A 19,132-nucleotide genomic window follows, 5' to 3' on the forward strand; every position below is an offset into this window, starting at 1 on the left:
AATGTGTCTGCCAGATCAGTGTCGTGCGACTTCTGATGCTGGCAGTATTATGTGTCATATTGGCTTATAAGCCATAACTTTAGGTACTCTGCAAATGCCTGAATTTTTAATGTCAGTTGAGCACGGTGCACGTGTTGAATTGTTATGTAATTGTTGTGAATATTTTACCAACATTTTCATATTAGCAACTGTGGAAACGCGCCTCCGATATGTTTGTGCTCATCGTGTATGACGAGCACAAAGGTTCGCACGGCGGATGCAGGATAGGCTGCGTTAGCGCCGATGTCCTCACGCCAGCTTACGTCTCAATTATATACATGGGGTCACAGGTGTTCAAAACAGGTTTCAGAGCGTGAACCTCTGAATACGTTTTGACATCTTCTACATAGCTTGTTTCATGCAAAAATATCTACTTAAATTTGTTATAACCAGCGCGGATGGGCCATCATCATACGTAATTTGATTTTGCTTCTCACCCACACCCATTCTCCACCAACATGACCATAGTCTCAAATGATCCCACTTGGTGGCCGACCATCAATGCAAATCGTATTGAAAGCTATTTTGTGGGTTCGTAGAGAACAGTCGGATGTTGATGCTGGCACAATCTAACCTCGGCTGCGGTTTCACAGTTGCCTCCTTTGCTGGACTGACGTATGATTGGGGTGAGCATGATCATATAAAAGGACTGCTGATATCCTACAAGTATTTTCAGCACTTACATTCGGCCAAGAGGTATGTCAATGCTATGACCGGAGCAGGCATCTCGCTAAGAATGGTTTTATAGGTCGAATTAATCTGGGTGAGTGGAGTCCCATGTCAAGGGAACACAAACACACATGACAATACGCTTAATTCTAGAGGCAACGCTGGTCTCTAATGACAGTTCTGTATCTTAGTGTATGCATCCTGTTTGTCGCGGTTCCCACTCTGTACTAACTTAAAACATCCTAGGTGCGCTACCTCGGGATCTTAATGTCTGCGTAAGTATGTTCGGAAGGCTAAACAGTCAGTGTCGTGCTGATTGCCTATCTCTCATAATAAGCATGTACATGTTGTGTACGTCTCCATATTACATTTACTATCTTCACTTCCTCTGACCAACAACATTCAGTCGATGTTCCGACTGTCTCGCTGACAGATACAGTGAGTCTTCTTCACGGATGCCTGCTCTTCACCCATATTTGATCGTGGTGCCCTGTAGCAGTGGGTGTGGTTGTTCAGCAACTTCTTGGTTCACTAATGATTGCCACATTATACTACCACAGATGTGAGTCTGTTTCGAGTGTGCTACCCGAGACTGGTCACTGACTGCATTCATCAGGCCAGATTATGTATGCCATACAGGATTGGACGGGTGTTTTGGTATTTGCGATGCTGTGGGGTGAGCTCGGTATTTGCGCCTCAGGGATATATTCACCTGACTGAAACACGCTGCAAGTCATCATCATAACTCGGTTGTATGCCATGTATCAACGATCCAGAAAAATCCTCATATTTCTCATTGTCACCTTCCTGGCTGTCAATATTTACGACGTAGTGGTAAGCGTAATTACAACGATGTATACTTCAGGAGGTACGCTTGATTGTCGATAAAAACAAACGTGCATGGGGCTCATTGATGAATACCAGAGGAATTTATTCTCTCCGGCACTTATCAGTGCCAGATTTACGATGCGGAATATATCTTAATTCTGGATTCTAATACTTGGATACTCGGAACTGTGTGGGAGGTCCTCGCACTATGTCTTGCAGTTTGGATTACTGTAAATCACTTTCGTGAACTGCGACGTAATCCAGCAGGGAGAGACTCTTTCGTGGTGTTGATCAAAACTCACATAGTTTACTTTGTGAGGTAAGTCCATCTTGTGATCATTGTCTTCTTTTCGCTGAAGGATCGGACGTGTTAGCTTTGTTGCTGTTTCTTGCTTCGAGCTCATTCTTATTTTCTCTCCAACACTCTCAGCGGTATGTCAATCTTGCCCTTATCTCTGCATGCGACGGTGATTCATCATTTCTACAGGACCGAAATTTCGCTAGAAAATGGCTTCCTTCAGATCATGACAGTCGTGCAGTCGTTTGTGCTGGGACCACGCCTGATTCTTGGCATTCGCGAATACCACGCTAAGCTCGATTGCCGACTCTGACGCAGCAACTGGTATGATCTCGATCGCTTTCCAGGAACGTGTGCATGTATCGACTAGCAGTAGTGTGTGACACACAAGATGTTCATGACATACGATAGATAGGCGGGAGTAAGCCCCCCGCGAAAAGGGCTATGTCCGACATAGGGTCTTCGACCCCAAAGGACAATAAATATGAATTAAAAAAAAAAAAAAAAAAAGGATGTTCATGGATATCTGGTGCTCTGCAGAAAGCAGGAAATTCGTGTTTTGTCTCTATGCCGGCCTCGTCGCAGTATTTGTGTATCATAGTTAAAGTATTTGGTGTCCTGAAGTAGATCATTTCGATGAGACATGTGTAGTGAGTCTGGGCAATATTTTCGTCGTAGTATTTATTCGAATCATTTGCTATAGGTCCTGGCATTAATAATATTTCAACCAATATCTTGGTCCCACTGCATTTTACAAAGCAGATGCGGCTTAACCACGTCCAGATAGGGTCTGGTCATTTTCTCGTTTCAGCAGTGATAGCTGTATTTATGGTTCGCGCAACACGCCATTTGTGGAATGCGTCTAGTTCCATAACGACTCAGTTGTGGTGACCAATCACCGAGTAGAGGATTGCAACAGCTGATGAAGTGAAAAGGTGAAATGAAGAATCGTAAAACTACAAGGTCACAAAGATCGAACAGACCAGCAGCACTACAATCATGATCTATTATACACAGAAACATACGTGCAATCGTTTAGTTATTATCCCAGTTGTATTGAATTATCATGCATCTTGTAATTCCCACTGCAAGTTGCGTAGCCTAGCAGTACTCCCAAATTTCACCAGGGCTTCGAGAGTGGTTTGGGATGGTGCCTCCTTCTGCCGAGAGATAAGCCCACGCAGCCGGCTTGCAACTTCGGGATGTTGGTTCAAGAATGGAAATGTGGTTTGGCTTATTCCCGAAGCGTAGATCCGCAGACATCGATCCGTTTCAGCGTGATTTGGCTCCTTCTCTGGGAACGTGACACTGAGCTTTGGTTTCACATTCAGGTCAAGAAGAAGAGCGATGTAGGGGAGATTCGATAGGCACTGGATCGAATCATGCGTGCGAGTGACCAACCCCAAGTCATGCTCATGGCAATTCTTCCCCGCCTTGTCGGAAATGAACATCTGTGAGACGCGATTGAGATCATCGGAGCCGAGGGCAGGATCGTCAAAATAGATTGGAATCATCTTGTCGACGAGCGGCTGCAGATGACAGCATTGGACCGCGCTTGTGCGATGCCAGTGTCGCAAAGTCCACTCTTTGGCGCTGCATCTAGCGCTATACAGAGGTGATGGTCTTAGAATGTAATATCGCAATGCCTGGAAGCTTGCTCACCTCAACGAATCAGCATCAATTTGATCGGGAACTGGCGGTGAGATGAACTCTGTCATAGATATCCAGTGCGAGAAATTGATGTAAGCATGCTGAAAAGCTGCCTTGGCCTCCTCAACCGTCCTCGACCAGAACGTCTGGCCAAATAAGTACTCGAGGAAATCGATGACGGAGACCTTTCTGCAGTCTATCAGTTCCGCATCCCCACTTCCGTCATAGTATAAATCCCGGATCACGCCTTCGGGAGGGTCCTTGCGGACAAAGAGATCCTTAGCGAGAAGCAGCAAAAGCCTGCTGACCAACTCCCCGCTCTGCCCTATCTCGACCATCCCACCATCAACTTTTTTGTTCAAGGTCCCCAAAACGTCATTCAGATCTTGAGGCTTCCCATGGAGTTTAATTGCTGCGACGCAAGATAGAATGGGTTCTGATGGATAACCGGTGAAGGTCCACATCCTATCTTCGGTCGTCGAGAAGCATATACGCAGATAGCTAGCTACTGCTTTTTCGAGATACGACACAGCGTCGGGGTGACCGAAGCAAATGTCAAGACCGAATCTCTGGGACAGAATAGCAAGAGCCTGGTTCGCATCATTCGCGTCAAATCCCTTCGATTTGCAGAGTTTCTGGGCAGCCAGTTCCAAAATATTGGTGGTAGCATGTTTCCCTGCGATTGACTTCCATCTATTCATGGTCATCAAAGAGATTGAAAATGAGAATACAAAACATAAGGACAAACAGTGGGCGACCGAATCCAACGATGTGATCAAAGCTCGCAACATTATTCGCCGATGTACCAAACAGAGGATCTGCATTCTGGTCCCAACCAAGATGGGTATAGGGCGGATAGGTGAGTTGGCCGCCTACCGCTACGCGCAGAGAATCATCTGCCAGATTATTCAAGGTTGGAAACAGGCAGCGTATGGCAGGTACTTACGGATCGACTGGGGCGCTGAAAAATCTACCACTTGCGAGGTCGTGGATGCAAAGACGACCCAGACCGGTGCAATGGTTCTGTTGGAGTAGCAGTTGATCATCCTGCCAATTATATGCAATGGACGAAAGCCCTTTCTGCTCATGTTGCTCAGAGGGTGGGCCTCGTCAAATGCTATCACGAGTTTGGGATCATTTTTCGAAACCTCACCCTTCTTCTCGGTAAATATGCGTTGCAGAACCATCAGCATGTTGTCATAAGATGTCGTGACGAACGATTCGCCTTCCAATTTCGGCGCCATTATATTCTCGTCTGTTTACGCAGCGTCAGCTTGGATGGCCGGATTGCGCATAATATTACAGCAATTACCTGCGAGAGACATACTTCCTAACTTTAGGGCGGTCTCCTCCGCCGTTGGTGCAGCGGGGTTCACATCGATTTTCTCTCCGGGATTTGGTATTTTTATCTTCGCAAGGGTCTGTTGCGAACTTCTTTAGTCGATCTGTCAAGAGACTACGATTTTCCCTGCTCACCTCCTGATATCGAGAATGAACTTTCTGAAAGAACTCGGAACGGGCGTTTGAGCGCATATCGCACATCTGGTCATTCCATGATTTGACTACAGGATCAGGATTGCTGGAGCGCAGCCGAGGCAGTTTACTGTCCAGATCTTCCCGAAGCGTCTCAAATATGGCTGTAAAGAAGGCGCAACAACGAGCGGTATACTCGGCTTGAGTGCAGTCCGTGTCTTCCGTCAATATACGCGCGGGCACTAGGTCTCGCGTAGGGAAGCCCCGATCCCTTGAATCACGAATGTTCATGTACAAAACAATAACGCCTTTGTTCCGGAGCTAGATTCGATGCTTTAACCACCTGATACGACCATGAAGTGTAAAACGCTGACCTCTGTCATCAGTCTTGATTTTCCTGTACCAGAACTTTGGACGATCGAACAGAACTTAGCATAGTATGGCCTCTGCATGCCACCGTCCGTGAACTTCATGTCGTTATTTTTCAGGTACTCATAGAAACCGTCCACAGCCTTGCCAACGTAAGGTCTGACGAATGAATCGTAAAGAAGGTCTGGCCGGTCCTCAACTAGGATACAACTGACCTGAGATGTGACTGCAGATGTTATAAGATAAAAGTCTCTCACCTTGAGACGACTGCACGGGATCGCTAGCTTGGTGTTTTTGGAATATTTCTGCATTTACGGTGACTGTCAACAGAGAGACATCTATGGTACTGACACGAACGCTCACTCAGGTCAGCGATGCGAGAGAACGAGCGCGTCTGACAGGCGTGGCGGATGATTGCCCGTAATTGAGGGTGTTTCTGTAGTGTTTCCTCCAGTGCCATGTCCAGATCAAGATTGTCCTTCATGTTTTCGCGATTGAGTAATATACTGGTCCTGAAGAGAGTTTGTGATATGATCGCCATGAACATGAAATCCGATGTGGTGGCCTCTTTATCTTCATTGATAATCTTCAGGAAGGTGCTAGTGGCCTCGAGTAAGTCTCGATCAATCTCATCGCGTTGTTGCGATGTGAGCGGCAGGGGTGTCATGGGAAGGTCCTGTGGTGTTGACATGGCGGAACGTGTTAATGTAAAGTGATCAAAACTCTGAAGTTGTCCTGTTCGAAGGGATTGAAAACCAATTCAAGCGGCGCGTCCGAGACCACTGCCTACATAAATCTTAATGGTCCGCGCTTCTGCGCCACATCCTATCATTCGAAGGAAGAGCACATCAAACCAAGAGGGGTGCCTGAGGTGCAAAATCGATACTGTTGTATTCTTCAGGGCAGGTCTAATATAAGTGGTCCTGACTAAGCGAGTACACACTCCTCATTGTCCACCAACCGAATACTAATTCCTTCTTGATTATCCATGAAACATAGCTATCTGATCATCGATGTCGTGCTTTGTACCAGTTAGCATCCGAGTCCCCGAGTCACTAGCAAAATGTCTACACATTTCAATTTGCATTCCCCAGGCCGTGTTATAGCGGTGACGACCAGTCAAATTTCTTGGATCGCACCAACCTTCACTTCCTCGCGTACCCTCAAGACATTTGGTCATGAGATTATATCGTAGGCAAGCATTTTCACGGGCTACACCGCCCACCACACCAATTCAAAACATCAATTGGGGAATGACTGTACAATCTAGCGTGGACCGTGGTGCGTTAAATTTGCGTTAGTTTTCAATCAGCCGCCCTAGGCTAATCCTAGGCCCTAACTGCGTTCCTAGACTCAAGTCCCCAGATGAAGGCAGAGACGCGGCTGATGTTCATTTCGGAACAATGTGAGTATCCGCAGTGAGTTATCAACTACAAAATGAGCATCGGGCTTTCTGTGGTGTGTTCGACTTTCTTTTCTCTCAGTGCTCTATTTCTGTTATTTTCTTATTCTGGTGCGCTCACCAGAAAGCGATATTTACCATCTACACCAAAGAACAACACAACCTGTGCATTCTGAGATTCGCTCGCCATTATCCGTTGATTGTCAGTAGGAGTTCCGAGACATTGGTGTTCATTGGTGTTATCTCTGGCATCGTTATGGTAGCTGATTCATGTGAAATCTAGACGGCGTTTCAATCCACCTACCCTACGAAAGCGTGAGTCAAGGAAAGGCATCAGTCGCATGATGGTCTCAGTTTGGCACCTTTTAGATCGGTTTTCATTGAAATAAGTATTGATGGTCCCCATTGGTAGCTCTATGACACGGCGAGTTATTAAAATCTCTAACTTTCTGATGGTGTGAGGACAGAACGTTCCCCCCCTGCAGCCATTGTACGTCTGAGCATTGTTTTATCTCTGTCCTATCCCAACGCTCTTTTTATCTAGGGGTGATGTTTTATCTTCATCTCACATCAATCACGGGATATCAACCAGGACATCTCTGATGAAACCTGGAGCTTCTCACTGCCGCGCCAACGCCATGATGCAAATGGACTATCATGCGCTCACCATTTCTAGCATCCTGATGATACGATAGCCCAATTCCCGAGGGAAAGCTGGGAGGATGCGCATGAAGCGACAGACGGCTCAAAGATGAGATCAAATTTTGAGATGTACTCGCAGGGAGGTATCAATAGCCAAGGTACAAGGATGTGATGCTTCCTGTGAATCTCCCCTGTTTATAATAGCTAACATCCCTAATCTAACATCATGCCGATAACGATGCAGCGAGACAAAGAAAGGGAACAGCCTTTTTGATGGATGCGCCATGATCAGTATATGTCAAACACGTGTAGCAAAGATATCGAGAATGACGGTGGAAACGAGGCGATGGCAGTTCTTGATGTTTGATCAATCTTTTGCGGTGTTCGAGTGCTTCTATCGTGCAGATATATCGTGACCGATATCTATTATGTGGGTTGACTTACCGCATGAAAATATCTACTTCGGTCAATCCAATCAAAACAAGAACGGTCATCATCGATTCATCCCTCAGCTGGTGTCGTTTCGGTGATCTATGCACTGGATGGTGGTATAACTAGCACGAATGCCATCGTCATACATTAACCAAATTTACCTCTCACTCACACACATTCTCTAGTACTAATATGACCATAGTCTCAAATGATCCCACTTGGTGGCCGATCATCGATGCAAATCGGGTTTACAGCTATTATGCAAGTTCGTGGAGGGCAGTCGGATGTTAAAGATGTCTCAATCTGACCTTGACTACATTTTCGCAGCTGCCGCCTTTGTTGGAGTGACCTATGATTGGGGTGAGCATGATGATATTAAGGGACTGCTGATACCCTACAATTATTTTCAGCACTCGCTTTTGGACAAGAGGTATGTCAATGCTATTACCAGAGCGGCCATTTCTCTAAGAACGATTTTATAGGTCGAATTGGTCTGGGTGTGTAGAGTCCCATGTCAAAGGAAGACACATTCAAGTACATTTAATTACAGAGGCAACGTTGGTCGTTAATGACATTTCTGTATCTTGGTGTATGTATCTTGTTTGTCGCGGTTGCCATGTCGTGCTGACTTGAAAGTATCCTAGGCGCGCTACCTTGGAATCTTATATTCTGCGTATGTTCAGAAGGCTAAACAGTCGACGACGTGCTAATTGTTTATCTCTCATGATCAGCATGTCCGTACTAAGTATGTCTTTTTATTACATTCACTGTCTTTGCTTCTTCTGACCAATGGCATACAGACGGTGCTCCGAGTGTCTCACTGACAGATATAGTGAGTCTTCTGCACACATGCCTGCTATCCACCTTCAATTAATTGCGGTGCCCTGTAGCAGTGGGTGTATCTGTTAACTAACTTACTGGTTCGCTAATGACCGCCATGCTATACTGCCACAGATGTGAGTCTGTTTGGAGTTGTGCTACCCGAGACTGGTCACTGACTGCATTCATCAGGCCAGGATTATGTTTGCCGTACAGAGTTGGACGAGCATGTTTGGTATTTGCGATGCTATGGGGTGAGCTCAGTGCATTGCGAGAACTCAGTGATACTGACTTGACTGCAAACATACTACGAGTCATCATCATCACTCAGTTACATGCCATGTATCAAGGGATCCAGAAAGATCCTGATATTCCTTGTTGTCGCCTTTCTGGCTATCAACATTTTTGATTGGAGTGGTCATCGTGATAGCAACGATGCATACTTCAGAGGGTACGCTCGATTGTGGATAAAAAATGCGCATGGGGCTCATTGATAGATACCAGAGGAACTTATTCTCTTTGGCACTTATCTGTGTCAGATTAACTTTGTGGGAGATGTCTTACTTCTGTATTCCATGACTTGGATACTCGGTACCGTGTGGGAGGTCCTCGCACTATGCCTCGCAGTTTGGATTGCTATAAAACACTTCCGCGAACTGCGACGTCATTCGGCAGGAGGTATTATCGGGGACTGTTTCACGATGTTGATCAAAATTCAGATGGTTTACTTTGCGAGGTAAGCTGATATTGTGATCATGGTTCCCTTTTTAGCTGAAGGATCGGATGTGGTAGCGCTCTTGCTGTTTCTTGCTTTGCCCTCATTGATTATTTATCTCCAATAATCTCAGCGGTATGTCAATATTTCCCTTACCTCAGAATGGGACCATAATCAATCATTTCTGTAGGACCAAAATTCCCTAGGGGTTGAGACTTTTTATAACTTTCTTCAGATCTCGGCGGACATGCAGTCGTTTGTGCTGGGACCACGCCTGATCCTTGGCATTCGCGAATACCACGCTAAGCTCGTGGCCGACTCCGACGCAGCAACTGGTATGACCTCAATCGCTTTTCAAGAGCGCGTGCATGTATCAGCTAGCAGTAGTGTGTGACACGAGATGTTGATGGTTATTTGGTGCTCTGCAGGAAGCAGGAAAATTCGTGTTTTGTCTCCATTCCAAGCTTCATCGTACCTGTGCAACAACACCTTCAATGTTCCTGCTCAGTCAGCCTCGTGTATGTTCATTCGGATATCACTCCTTCACCCTATCGATCAACATGGAATCTACAACAACGATGGAATTACTTTTGGATGTGTACCACTCGTCTGAAAAATTGTTACAGGTTTGAACTAACATCGACGCGGAAAGGAGCTGACGTCTTTGTGCTTTGCATTATCAGTATCTAACGGTCGAGCTCCAGGCGGCGCCCGCGTTACTAGTTCCAGGTCACCTGCGGCCGCGTGGATGCAGTTACGGCCAGCACAAATATGCACCCGTCTCGTCGCGGCTTGGAGCGCGCTCCAACGTAGGCGCCAGTTTCGAGGATTACAGACATCGCTAGATGGTGGTATGTCAAGTTCTGTGATTGGGTGCTATCTGGGTCTGATCTGTTATTTGCTTGTAGTAGGGAGAGATCGAATCCTAGACCTCAGGCTAATTGACTTGACTTGCGATCAACCAGGCAGTTGACAAAACCCCGAGCCTTGGACTCCATGTGCTCAATGAGACGGGCCCAACTTAAGAGTCACTTTGTTTATGCCTCAATGTGACGCACAACTCCCTGGCAACATGGTGATCGGACGAACGTAGCACCAAGCAAAAAACCAACAACTTTGTTAAATCATGCATGAAGCTCATCGTGTATAATCAGACTGCTCAAAAACCGAGACCGTATCAAATGTCTTCGAGTTGTAGTTATATAACTGCAAGATCAATCACGAATTCTGTGCCCCTTTCACTTCAAAACAGCGACATTGCAAGCCCCATAAGCTTCTGCATCTCCCCTGGCTCCATGTTTACCTTACCCGTCGATTTGTACTCTCCCATTAAGCGCATTGCAGTCGCCGCAGCTGATTGCATAGCTATTGGTGGCATGTCATCAGCGCAAGCGATGGAATATCAGGCAGCAAAACTCACCTTGCGACTTTCCTTGGCTGTCCCCTCCGCCCTTCTTGTCGAAAAGCTTACCTGCCTGAGCCATCGCCAGGGCAATCTGCGTGGTTGAGCATATAACCCTAAAGATAGTAAAGAAACTTACGACTTTGTCCTGCATGCCACCACCTCCCTTAGGAGCCTGTGCTTTATCAGCCGGGCTTTCATCCTCGTCCTCGTCGTCATATTCCGCATTCTGCGGCCGCCCCTGAGGCTTTCCACCACTCGGTCTCCCACCCATGTCTGATGACTGGTGCGCACCAGAAGCAAGGCCGGCAGATGGTCTCGCATGCGGAGCGTCCGCATCGGGATGGAATCCACCTTGTGGTCTACCTCCCTGCTGCGGCCTGTCACCTGACTGATTATTTGCAGCTGTGATCTTCAGCGCTTCGATAGCGGCAGCTGCACCGATAGCATCACTCGCCATCGGCCTGTCATCATGACCAGAACTACAAGAAATGACATTTAAATTTAGCTCGATTCGATAGGAAATTTATTAGAAATGACCTACCCATACGCCTGATCGTGAGCAGAGAAGTGAGATTGGTAATTCTCCTCGTCGAACCCGCCCGAGGATTGAGGGTGGTAGGGAGGTGGGTTAGGGGAGTCATCATAAGCGGTTGCGTTATCTGGGGTGCGCGAGTATGGCTGTGGTGATCGGCCTGCTCCGCCGTTAATTTAAGAGAAGCGATACTAGATAGTCTAATCATACCTGGCGGAGGTCCGTTGTAATAATCACTCGCAGCGCCTTGTCCCGATCCTCCTTGAGGAGGAGCATCGTATCCATATGAAGGTCTAGTAGCTGAAGGCGGTGGCCCGGGAGGCGGAGCATAACCTCCCGCTGGGGCACGACTGGGTGGTCCACCAGGAGCACCAGTAGGTGATGCGTACACGTTGCTTCCATGGTGCGGCTCTAGCGATTCTGGGACAGCATACTGATTACGAGAAGGCTGAGAATATGCACCGCTCTCATAGCCAGATGTGCGCTGTTCGTAAGGGGCGGACTGCTGCGGATATGATGCTTGGTAACCGTCGTCCTGAGGTGGTCTAGTCGAATCCCCCATCATCAGTTCATATCGTGCCACACAAATCAGATAAACTCACCTCTGACGATCCCATTCACCAAAGTCCTCACGACCGATATGATCACCTCCCATGCGCGGTTGTGCGAACCCGCCGCCTCCATGCATCATCCTCTGAAATTCCTCATCAGAGACGAAATCCGCCCGGCTTAATCCTCCTGATGGGGGCGAGTACTGGCGCTGATCTGGGTCGCGGCGATGGTCTTCATGTCGTTCATGTCGACGCTCCTCTGAATGATCTCTGTGGCGTCCATGTTCGAATCGGCGCTCCTCTGAATGGTCTCTGTGACATCCATGTCCGAATCGACGCTCCTCGAGCGCTTCGCGGCGATCATTGAGACGCTCTTCGAATTGTTCGCGGCGATCACGGAGACGTTCTTCGCGTTGGTGAAACTGAAAGTGATTAGTAGGAAGATGAATGATATAGAATTGGCTCACCATGAGAATGATTTAGAAGATCAGAAGATGGAAATTGTGGAAAGGAGGATTCGATATCACCGCTAAATATAAGTAAGCTGGAGCTCGAGGCTGTTTTGGGGACATAGCCTGTAGTACCTGGTGATGAGGCTATACACTGTTTCAGTACTTCTTGAATTGGAAATGAACAATATCTGACGGAAGCTATAAATATCACTGCCCCATCTCTAGTGAATACGATAGATATATAACCAACTATAAGATCATCATGTATACTAGTAATATCGTTCACAAAAAATAATTCAAGGTCATACCCTACCGCTGTGACTGTGACTTGGACTGTGCCGCTTACAAGTTCCAATCCCCATCCCCACTCGGACCAACGTCTCCAAACACGCTCTCCCATTGATCACTAGATCCTCATCCCATTCCACAGTTCCCCGCTCGAATAAGACGACGATCGTCGAGCCCCCTGTATCGACACATTCATTCAGAAAACGAGTACACGGAATACAGAGAGATTGCGCACCGAAAGCAAAATATCCAAGTTCTTGACCGCGCTTGACATCCTGCCCCTCTTCAACAGTCACCTTGATACTCCCCACCATCATCGCACCAACGCAAACCACCATGACCCGCCCAACTTGTGGACTATCGATAGGTATGATCTTTCTCACGTTTTCTCCATAGACATCTAGTGCGCTCCGAATTGCTTGGGGCTAATCACGTCACCGCGCATTAGTCCCCACTCAATCAAAACAAAGGCAAAAACACCCACGTTCACAGTATAATACTCCCCCTTCACATCCCTGATCTCCCCAATCCTGCCATCCACAGGAACATGGAACCGATGATAATCCTGAGGTGCGAGTCTGAAAATCGCCAGAGGCCCACCCACATATCTCTCCGCCTCATCACGGTACGCATCGCCCAGTAATCTCGCAATGCTGAACTCGCGGCCTTTGATCCAAAGCTTTGTAGCTTCCGAGACAGTTTCAAATACCATGAGACGACAGTCGGCGGCACTAACGAGACGGCGGGGATCGTCGGGGCTTTCGGTGGGTCTGGCGGAGGGCTTGAGTTTACGGTAGAAGAAATCATTAAAGGTTTCTGACAAACCAAAATAAAGTCAGTGGGGATACGCATAGGGGAGGTAAAAAAAAATCATACTGAAAGAGCTTATCGGCTCCAAGATCTCATTGACTTGAAGCCCATGGAACTCGATGAAACCTGGAATATCGCGAGCAGATTCTGGCGAGTCGTATTTAGCGCCTTGTTTGATGGATAACGACTTGAGAAGTCGACGAGCTAAAATAAGACATGTTGGAAGAACAACAGATATGAATATAGATGTGCGAACCTCGTGCACCCTCCATCCTCCCTCTGGCACCTTTATACAATAACCGAATTCCGAGCCGAACATACACCTGCATCTTCTCTTCCTGCAGCTGCCCCGTCATCCGATTCTGCACAATGATGTTCGCCGAGTTCTAAGAGATACATAATCAGCACGACCCAACCAAGCAACACGACAGCTATTGCGACTCACAGCTCCAATCCTATAGTTCCCATTCGACACCTTCGAAATAACCTTCGTATACCACTTCCTCTGTGCCTGACTCGCAGTCACGAAGTTCCCCACAACAATCTTATCCACCTTCGCCCAGTCCTGACTAGCACATATAGCCAGATGTGTGATGATGTCCATCTCCGCTTTTGAGTTCAATCGTGGTCGATGGCACAACGGGCAATTCTTGATATTGATAACCCGCTCAAAGGTGTCTGAGGAGGACACCTGGGTTGAAGTTACATCGTCGGGATCAGACGACGAAGCAGAGTCCTGCCTCGAGTTATTGGATCTAGAGCCACCAGACGTCGACGCTGTAGACGACGGCTCCGGGACACAGACACGCAATAACGGTCTATCACTCGGCTCCGTCACAAACAACCCTGCCAAATCCGTAGGCGACTCCTCCCCGAATATTGCGCTCAAGGGCGGACCTGAGAAATCCAGGCCGCCCAAGAACGGCCGCCCAAGCGTTAGGTTTTCTTCTCCAGGCGTGATCGACTCTGATGCAGATGCACTGATATCTCTGTCCATGAAGGCATCTACAGTGTCGATCCTCTTCTTTTCGCATGCGGGCCGCACGAGCTCTGTTTCTAGACATTGGATCGATTCTTCCAAGGTTAGTTCGTCTTCTGCTGGTCGTTTGCAGGTGACGAGTGAAGAAGGAGTCGATAGTCTGCGCAGAGAGTGTCGAGCCAAGAGAATCAAGCATAGAGGTGAGTTCCACGCGCGATATGGCACCAGTATCATCTGTGTCGTACTGCTTCAGATACTGTGCCCAAAATCGCTGACGAAGCTCGGCATAGGGTTGGAATTTTGCACTGTCACAAAACTTGAGAGATGAAGATAGTAGGCGATAAGACGAGCGTACCGGAAGGAAATAGTAGGATTATGCTTCGCCTCCCAAGCCATCTCTTTCGCCGTCGTCAAGGGCATACAAAACTGCTTCATCTCCCTTCCTTCTCCGGTTCCTTCTGCATTGTTCTTCCCGCACACACCTGCATACAACCCTGTCCGCGGATCAGGCTGCGGCGCATCTCTGACCAGTTCGCCGACGTCTAACCAGACATCGCCTACGTGATCGTTACTCGATAACTTATCCCAGTCAAGGACCGTCATTTGGACCTTGAATGACGTCTCGTATCGACGTACGTGGAAGAGGAGTTTCTCGTCCCAGGTGGGGTTGAGGGAATGCCGGATGATACGCGTACGAAAAATCTTTTTGGAGAAAGAGATCACTACGAAGGGATCCATGTCAAAGCCGGTGCGGGTCACTACAAAGAGTCAACGACGGACGTAAACGACAATAAGTAACGCACTGTTCTTCAACCTAGGCAAATCAGTCGCGCCTTGTATCTCGAGCATCACGATCCCGACTATGTCGTTTGAGTTTGAAGTGGAGAAGTTGTAGTCTACTTTTTTGCTTGCCCAAGATGTTCGGAACCTCTTTTTCTGTGTCTGACTGACGGCACTAGAAGGACCCGGTGATGCAGGAGAGGGGAGAGGAGCAAGAGCACCCGCACTCACTGATCGTCGGTGTAAGCGGTTCGTAGGAGGAGCATTCGTGTCGTAGGATGGTGAAGTGAGGAGGTTGGGCCGACGGGGGAAAAGTTTTGGGAGTCTGCTTTTCGATGTAGACGTGGTGCTGGGCATAACAGGTGGAATTGTGGTGGTGGGCGTAGTGGGCGGAACAGGAGGTAACGGACGCGCTGTCTCAGGTTCCTGTTCCTGGGATTGGACAGGGGAGAATGTCGGGGAAGGAAGATGAAGACGCGGGAGGTCGTAGGGTGCCGCTGTGGGACGTGCTATCTCGGGTTCTCGGATCTCGTGAGTCTCATCTTGTGAGAGATATGGAAAGAGGTAAAGATGGGAGAGGTAGAGGCCTTCATCCTCTACTTCTCCTTCCTCTACAACATCATCATCATCCTGGTCTTCTTCATCAGAACTGATTCCACCATCGTCTTCGTATGCTGGGCCTGACAAATGAGATCGCATGGTGCCGATACCTTCTGTCTATGAGAAATATTTAATCGGGAAAGGAAGAAGAAACACGCGAGACGTACTGGAGGGGCAGAAACGAGACTCGGGCGGGATCGTTTTACGAGCTCAGCAAAGACACGTTCAAAAGCCATTGGGGATTGTACACCAGGAGGTGCAACGAAACCAAGTTTGACTACTGCCATTCCAGATGCATGTGTGTTTGCACGTGTCGATACGAGGCTTACAGGGCGTGGCTACAGCTTCGTATTGATACGGAGCTGTATGGATATGGAAGAGGGGAACGCACCTGATTAGTTTCAGCTGAGAAACCTAGGCTATCGACAAGCAGATTTTCATCACCGTCCCGAAACCAGGACTCGAGAGTAAGCGCGACTTCTCCGACGTATTCTTTCTTCAATTTCAAGGTGTCCCTGTCCCAGACGACTAGTTCGACGGACCCTAGCCTATCAGCAAGAGATAGATAGATAGGAAAGTCGAAGGTGGCGTCTTTAGCAGCATAGGACGGGTTAGGAGTGCGTTTGAGGACAGGAGTGTGGTGTCGATTATTGAGTAGGGAAACGACGACTAAACTATAATCACATGATCATAAGAAGTCAGGGTCGTCGTGTATGATGACGAGAGTAGCAGAGTCGGACTCACGGATTGAGGTCGCCCTCTTTTGCTTGTGCGCCATTTCGAGCCCTGGCGAGGTTACGACAACCAATTACTTGAACGCGAAGGAAGACGACTGGTTGTTCGCCTGGGGATGGAGAGAAGTGGTTTCGGCCGCTACCACGGCCCGGGAAGCGGGCTGCGGATTTGAGGGCGCGCCCAAGTTTTTGGGCTTTCTTGGGCACGGCCGGTGCCATATTGAGTTACGGTGGTGGTAGTGAGATGAGTTTTGACGAGTCCAACGACGATGTCGGGCTAATAGTTGAAAAGGACGACAAGACTCGGAGGAGTTCAGGGTTGATATAGAGGCCCGAGGACCTCCTGTGGCACAGCTAGAAGCTGTCAGGTTACGAGAAACTCCTCTCCTAGGTGCCAGCGTTGTTGGACAGCCACGCCAAACAGTGCTACCGGTGTGTACTGTTTCAAGTCAAAAATAAACGAGGAGGTGTAAATGGAGATGAAAGAAAGGCAGCAGCTGTGGCCCAAAGGGTTTAAGCAGCTTCAAGTTAAGCGTGATAATCAGCTGCCATTACGAACGTCATGCCGCTAGTGAAAATAAATGATCGTGGGTTTCCGCTCGTGCTACACCAAGCCCTAAATATCAATAACCTCGAGCTTATTAGGTTCAAACGGCCCTATATATGGTCCGTTCACAGCCCCGAACGCAAGCAGCAAATATACCCTATCATCATCCATCCATACATTCTGCAACCACCCACCAACAATCTTCCTATCCGATACAACCTCAACGTAAGGCAAAGACGTTTCAATCGTCGAGCACCAATTGCTACTGTATCCATGCGACCCATCACTGGAACCACCATGGACCACCGACACGGTAGATCGCTCTTCCACCACTCGTCCTAAACCTCGCCTATTCGTCACGGCCAGCGGGCTAAAGTCCATCATACGCAACTCATATTCCTTTGTCATTGGCATTATCTCGTTCACCAGCAAAACTCGATTGCCGCTGACGTGAACTGTGAATTCGGATCGGTCTTTATACTTGAAAACGCGAACATGTCTAGGGCCCCAATGATCCCATGGTAATGGCGTTGGTGCCTCCGCTTGGTCGATGTCGAAGAAGATCTTTGTGGAGATGAAGAAGATTGTTGGTTCGTCATCAAATTTTGACGAGGTGAGGCATAGCAGTCTATGTTCAGGGTCTGGGGTGTACACCAACTGGGCTTGCGTCCGCGGATGTGAGCTATGCTCACCCTGAAAGAAGTGCTCCAAGTCCACCAACGGGAAAGGCAACAGGAAACACGCCAGCAATTGTGGCGTCCTGGACATATCCTCGATCGAATACAGCTTCAAATCTTCGCCGACGACGAGCAACCTGTCGTTTCCGAGAAAACAAAAGCTGGCGGGGATGCAACCTGGACCTTGTACTCCGCTGCTGAGGACACTCTAAATTAGAATTCAATTTTAAATTCTTCAACCATTTGCGACTCAAGCTGAACACTCACGCTGGATGTTGTCGACTGCTGCCAGTCCCAAATGTGCAGCTGCCACGTCGTCAAAGACCTCAAAGCATCAATGCAAGAGTCGTGCCACACAGCGATATGCCTCCCATAACACTTGAGCTTCGCCTGCCATTCATATACGGGCGACTCTAGAACCAGCGCCGGTTCAGCAGCGTGAGGGTGAACACGACCATCCAGAGTTGCTAGATAAATGTAGGTTACCCCGTTGATAACATGCATGATGGCGAACAGATTTTGTGCTGGATCCATCAATGTATTCTGCTTCACTTGCAAAGGAAATGGACACAACGTTCTTGGTGACCAGTTGTGCTTGATCGTTCGTTGTGAGAGTTTGGATGGCATTGTGCTGACGGTGACCAAGTTGTTTTGGTGGTCCCACGAGTAGAGATGTTCACCGGTGATGTGTTTTAGCCTCTCAGGATACAAGACTGGTGGGGTGACCGTTCGGAAAGCATAAGCATTAAACTTGAACCATGCGTGAGCTTTATCCCTCAAGCGCCATAGGCGCTCAGAAATAGGGGTGTGATCGTTCGTGGAGACAGGGAGTAAGCATTGACCGCTGAGTTCGACGGTGTACTGGAGTTCGGAAGACGATATGTATGTCTGTCGAAGGGCCTTGCATACCTGAAAGGACTGGTGACTCAGTATGAAATTCTGTTTAGGACAATGACAATGACCCACGGATGTGCAACGGAGGATATCTCTGCAAGAAAGAAAGCTTAGAATATAGATCCGGAGTTCTTCGGCAAGGGATAGGAATAGTGGTTTAGGCTTGATTTCGTACTCCATACTCTTGACACGGCGGTTAACACGGATATGAGTGAGTGGGAGGTTATGAAAATTCGAAGTAAATTTTCCGATTTAGTCAGCGCCTAAAACGTGATCCGAGTCTTGCCTGGAAGTTCAAACAGCTGAAATAGAGGACGAACCGCGGCAACCCTCTAGTAGCTTTCGAGCTGGCTCAAATCTGACATGCTTTGAACGGGCCTCGAACGGGAGTTTACCTCCGGCAAATCCTCTGAGATGCTTCTCGACTCCCAGCAACAGACAGCGTGTTTATATGGATCGCGGTATTCTCACAGTGGAGGTTTGTGACGTTCGTCTCAGCGGTAATGGTCTGGTGTCGTATTATATCAACACGGTCGTGGAGAGGGTG

The 19,132-nt window shown here is 48.0% G+C and overlaps 6 protein-coding genes across 6 annotated transcripts; 2 read left to right on the forward strand and 4 right to left on the reverse strand.

Moving 5' to 3' along the window:
- Positions 1-497: 497 nt before the first annotated feature.
- Positions 498-2,128, forward strand: EDB93DRAFT_1252614 (uncharacterized protein; the record flags this gene model as incomplete). Its single annotated transcript, XM_041453307.1, has 14 exons — positions 498-570; positions 633-665; positions 716-735; positions 788-802; positions 862-898; positions 955-983; positions 1,046-1,059; positions 1,115-1,146; positions 1,205-1,270; positions 1,325-1,393; positions 1,442-1,576; positions 1,633-1,855; positions 1,911-1,968; positions 2,024-2,128. The coding sequence occupies 14 exons, from the start codon at positions 498-500 to the stop codon at positions 2,126-2,128; spliced, it is 909 nt and encodes a 302-aa protein (XP_041305409.1).
- Positions 2,129-2,679: 551 nt separating this feature from the next.
- Positions 2,680-6,198, reverse strand: EDB93DRAFT_639299 (uncharacterized protein). Its single transcript, XM_041456943.1, has 9 exons — positions 5,690-6,198; positions 5,584-5,631; positions 5,332-5,525; positions 4,961-5,278; positions 4,797-4,905; positions 4,431-4,739; positions 4,233-4,380; positions 3,497-4,177; positions 2,680-3,439 (listed from the first exon to the last, which is right to left on the reverse strand). Exons 1-9 carry the CDS (start codon positions 6,015-6,017, stop codon positions 2,899-2,901), a joined length of 2,676 nt encoding a protein of 891 aa, XP_041305410.1. The 5' UTR covers positions 6,018-6,198; the 3' UTR covers positions 2,680-2,898.
- A 2,670-nt stretch (positions 6,199-8,868) lies between these two features.
- On the forward strand, positions 8,869-10,098 carry EDB93DRAFT_639621 (uncharacterized protein). The gene is made up of 5 exons (XM_041456945.1): positions 8,869-9,072; positions 9,126-9,357; positions 9,414-9,471; positions 9,527-9,962; positions 10,020-10,098. The coding sequence occupies exons 1-4, from the start codon at positions 9,057-9,059 to the stop codon at positions 9,728-9,730; spliced, it is 510 nt and encodes a 169-aa protein (XP_041305411.1). The 5' UTR covers positions 8,869-9,056; the 3' UTR covers positions 9,731-9,962; positions 10,020-10,098.
- A 346-nt stretch (positions 10,099-10,444) lies between these two features.
- EDB93DRAFT_639031 (uncharacterized protein) lies at positions 10,445-11,994 on the reverse strand. The gene is made up of 6 exons (XM_041456942.1): positions 11,876-11,994; positions 11,484-11,818; positions 11,283-11,419; positions 10,878-11,220; positions 10,757-10,832; positions 10,445-10,701 (listed from the first exon to the last, which is right to left on the reverse strand). Exons 2-6 carry the CDS (start codon positions 11,673-11,675, stop codon positions 10,580-10,582), a joined length of 870 nt encoding a protein of 289 aa, XP_041305412.1. The 5' UTR covers positions 11,676-11,818; positions 11,876-11,994; the 3' UTR covers positions 10,445-10,579.
- A 584-nt stretch (positions 11,995-12,578) lies between these two features.
- Positions 12,579-16,686, reverse strand: EDB93DRAFT_1241801 (phosphatidylserine decarboxylase-domain-containing protein; the record flags this gene model as incomplete). The annotated part of the gene is given in 14 exon segments (XM_041451925.1): positions 12,579-12,742; positions 12,800-12,989; positions 13,049-13,380; positions 13,441-13,578; positions 13,631-13,760; positions 13,820-14,151; positions 14,356-14,472; positions 14,492-14,658; positions 14,709-14,811; positions 14,836-15,111; positions 15,157-15,283; positions 15,901-16,071; positions 16,125-16,407; positions 16,478-16,686. 14 exon segments carry the CDS (start codon positions 16,684-16,686, stop codon positions 12,579-12,581), a joined length of 2,739 nt encoding a protein of 912 aa, XP_041305413.1.
- On the reverse strand, positions 16,587-18,870 carry EDB93DRAFT_639459 (uncharacterized protein). The gene is made up of 3 exons (XM_041456944.1): positions 18,658-18,870; positions 17,959-18,600; positions 16,587-17,899 (listed from the first exon to the last, which is right to left on the reverse strand). Exons 1-3 carry the CDS (start codon positions 18,763-18,765, stop codon positions 17,084-17,086), a joined length of 1,566 nt encoding a protein of 521 aa, XP_041305414.1. The 5' UTR covers positions 18,766-18,870; the 3' UTR covers positions 16,587-17,083.
- Between the last annotated feature and the right edge of the window lie 262 nt (positions 18,871-19,132).

The sequence above is a fragment of the Suillus bovinus genome (genome assembly GCF_016758785.1).
Source record: "Suillus bovinus strain UH-Sbo-P2 chromosome Unknown EDB93scaffold_48, whole genome shotgun sequence".
In the NCBI taxonomy this organism is placed as follows: domain Eukaryota; kingdom Fungi; phylum Basidiomycota; class Agaricomycetes; order Boletales; family Suillaceae; genus Suillus; species Suillus bovinus.

What these genes read in the sequence shown, in the direction of transcription:
- EDB93DRAFT_639621 (XM_041456945.1), top strand. An exon ending in CAGATGGTTTACTTTGCGAG is followed by an intron (nt 9,358 to 9,413) that starts GTAAGCTGATAT and finishes CGGATGTGGTAG; the next exon opens with CGCTCTTGCTGTTTCTTGCT. An exon ending in TATCTCCAATAATCTCAGCG is followed by an intron (nt 9,472 to 9,526) that starts GTATGTCAATAT and finishes TCATTTCTGTAG; the next exon opens with GACCAAAATTCCCTAGGGGT.
- EDB93DRAFT_639031 (XM_041456942.1), bottom strand. Translation starts at nt 11,675, where the DNA reads ATGGAAGCAACGTGTACGCATCACCTACTGGTGCTCCTGGTGGACCAC. An exon ending in TTACAACGGACCTCCGCCAG is followed by an intron (nt 11,420 to 11,483) that starts GTATGATTAGAC and finishes CGATCACCACAG; the next exon opens with CCATACTCGCGCACCCCAGA. An exon ending in GCTCACGATCAGGCGTATGG is followed by an intron (nt 11,221 to 11,282) that starts GTAGGTCATTTC and finishes CATTTCTTGTAG; the next exon opens with TTCTGGTCATGATGACAGGC.
- EDB93DRAFT_639299 (XM_041456943.1), bottom strand. Translation starts at nt 6,017, where the DNA reads ATGTCAACACCACAGGACCTTCCCATGACACCCCTGCCGCTCACATCG. An exon ending in CTCTCGCATCGCTGACCTGA is followed by an intron (nt 5,632 to 5,689) that starts GTGAGCGTTCGT and finishes CCGTAAATGCAG; the next exon opens with AAATATTCCAAAAACACCAA. An exon ending in TCCCGTGCAGTCGTCTCAAG is followed by an intron (nt 5,526 to 5,583) that starts GTGAGAGACTTT and finishes GTTGTATCCTAG; the next exon opens with TTGAGGACCGGCCAGACCTT.
- EDB93DRAFT_639459 (XM_041456944.1), bottom strand. Translation starts at nt 18,765, where the DNA reads ATGGAGTACGAAATCAAGCCTAAACCACTATTCCTATCCCTTGCCGAA. An exon ending in ATATCCTCCGTTGCACATCC is followed by an intron (nt 18,601 to 18,657) that starts GTGGGTCATTGT and finishes CAGTCCTTTCAG; the next exon opens with GTATGCAAGGCCCTTCGACA. An exon ending in AGCAGTCGACAACATCCAGC is followed by an intron (nt 17,900 to 17,958) that starts GTGAGTGTTCAG and finishes ATTCTAATTTAG; the next exon opens with AGTGTCCTCAGCAGCGGAGT.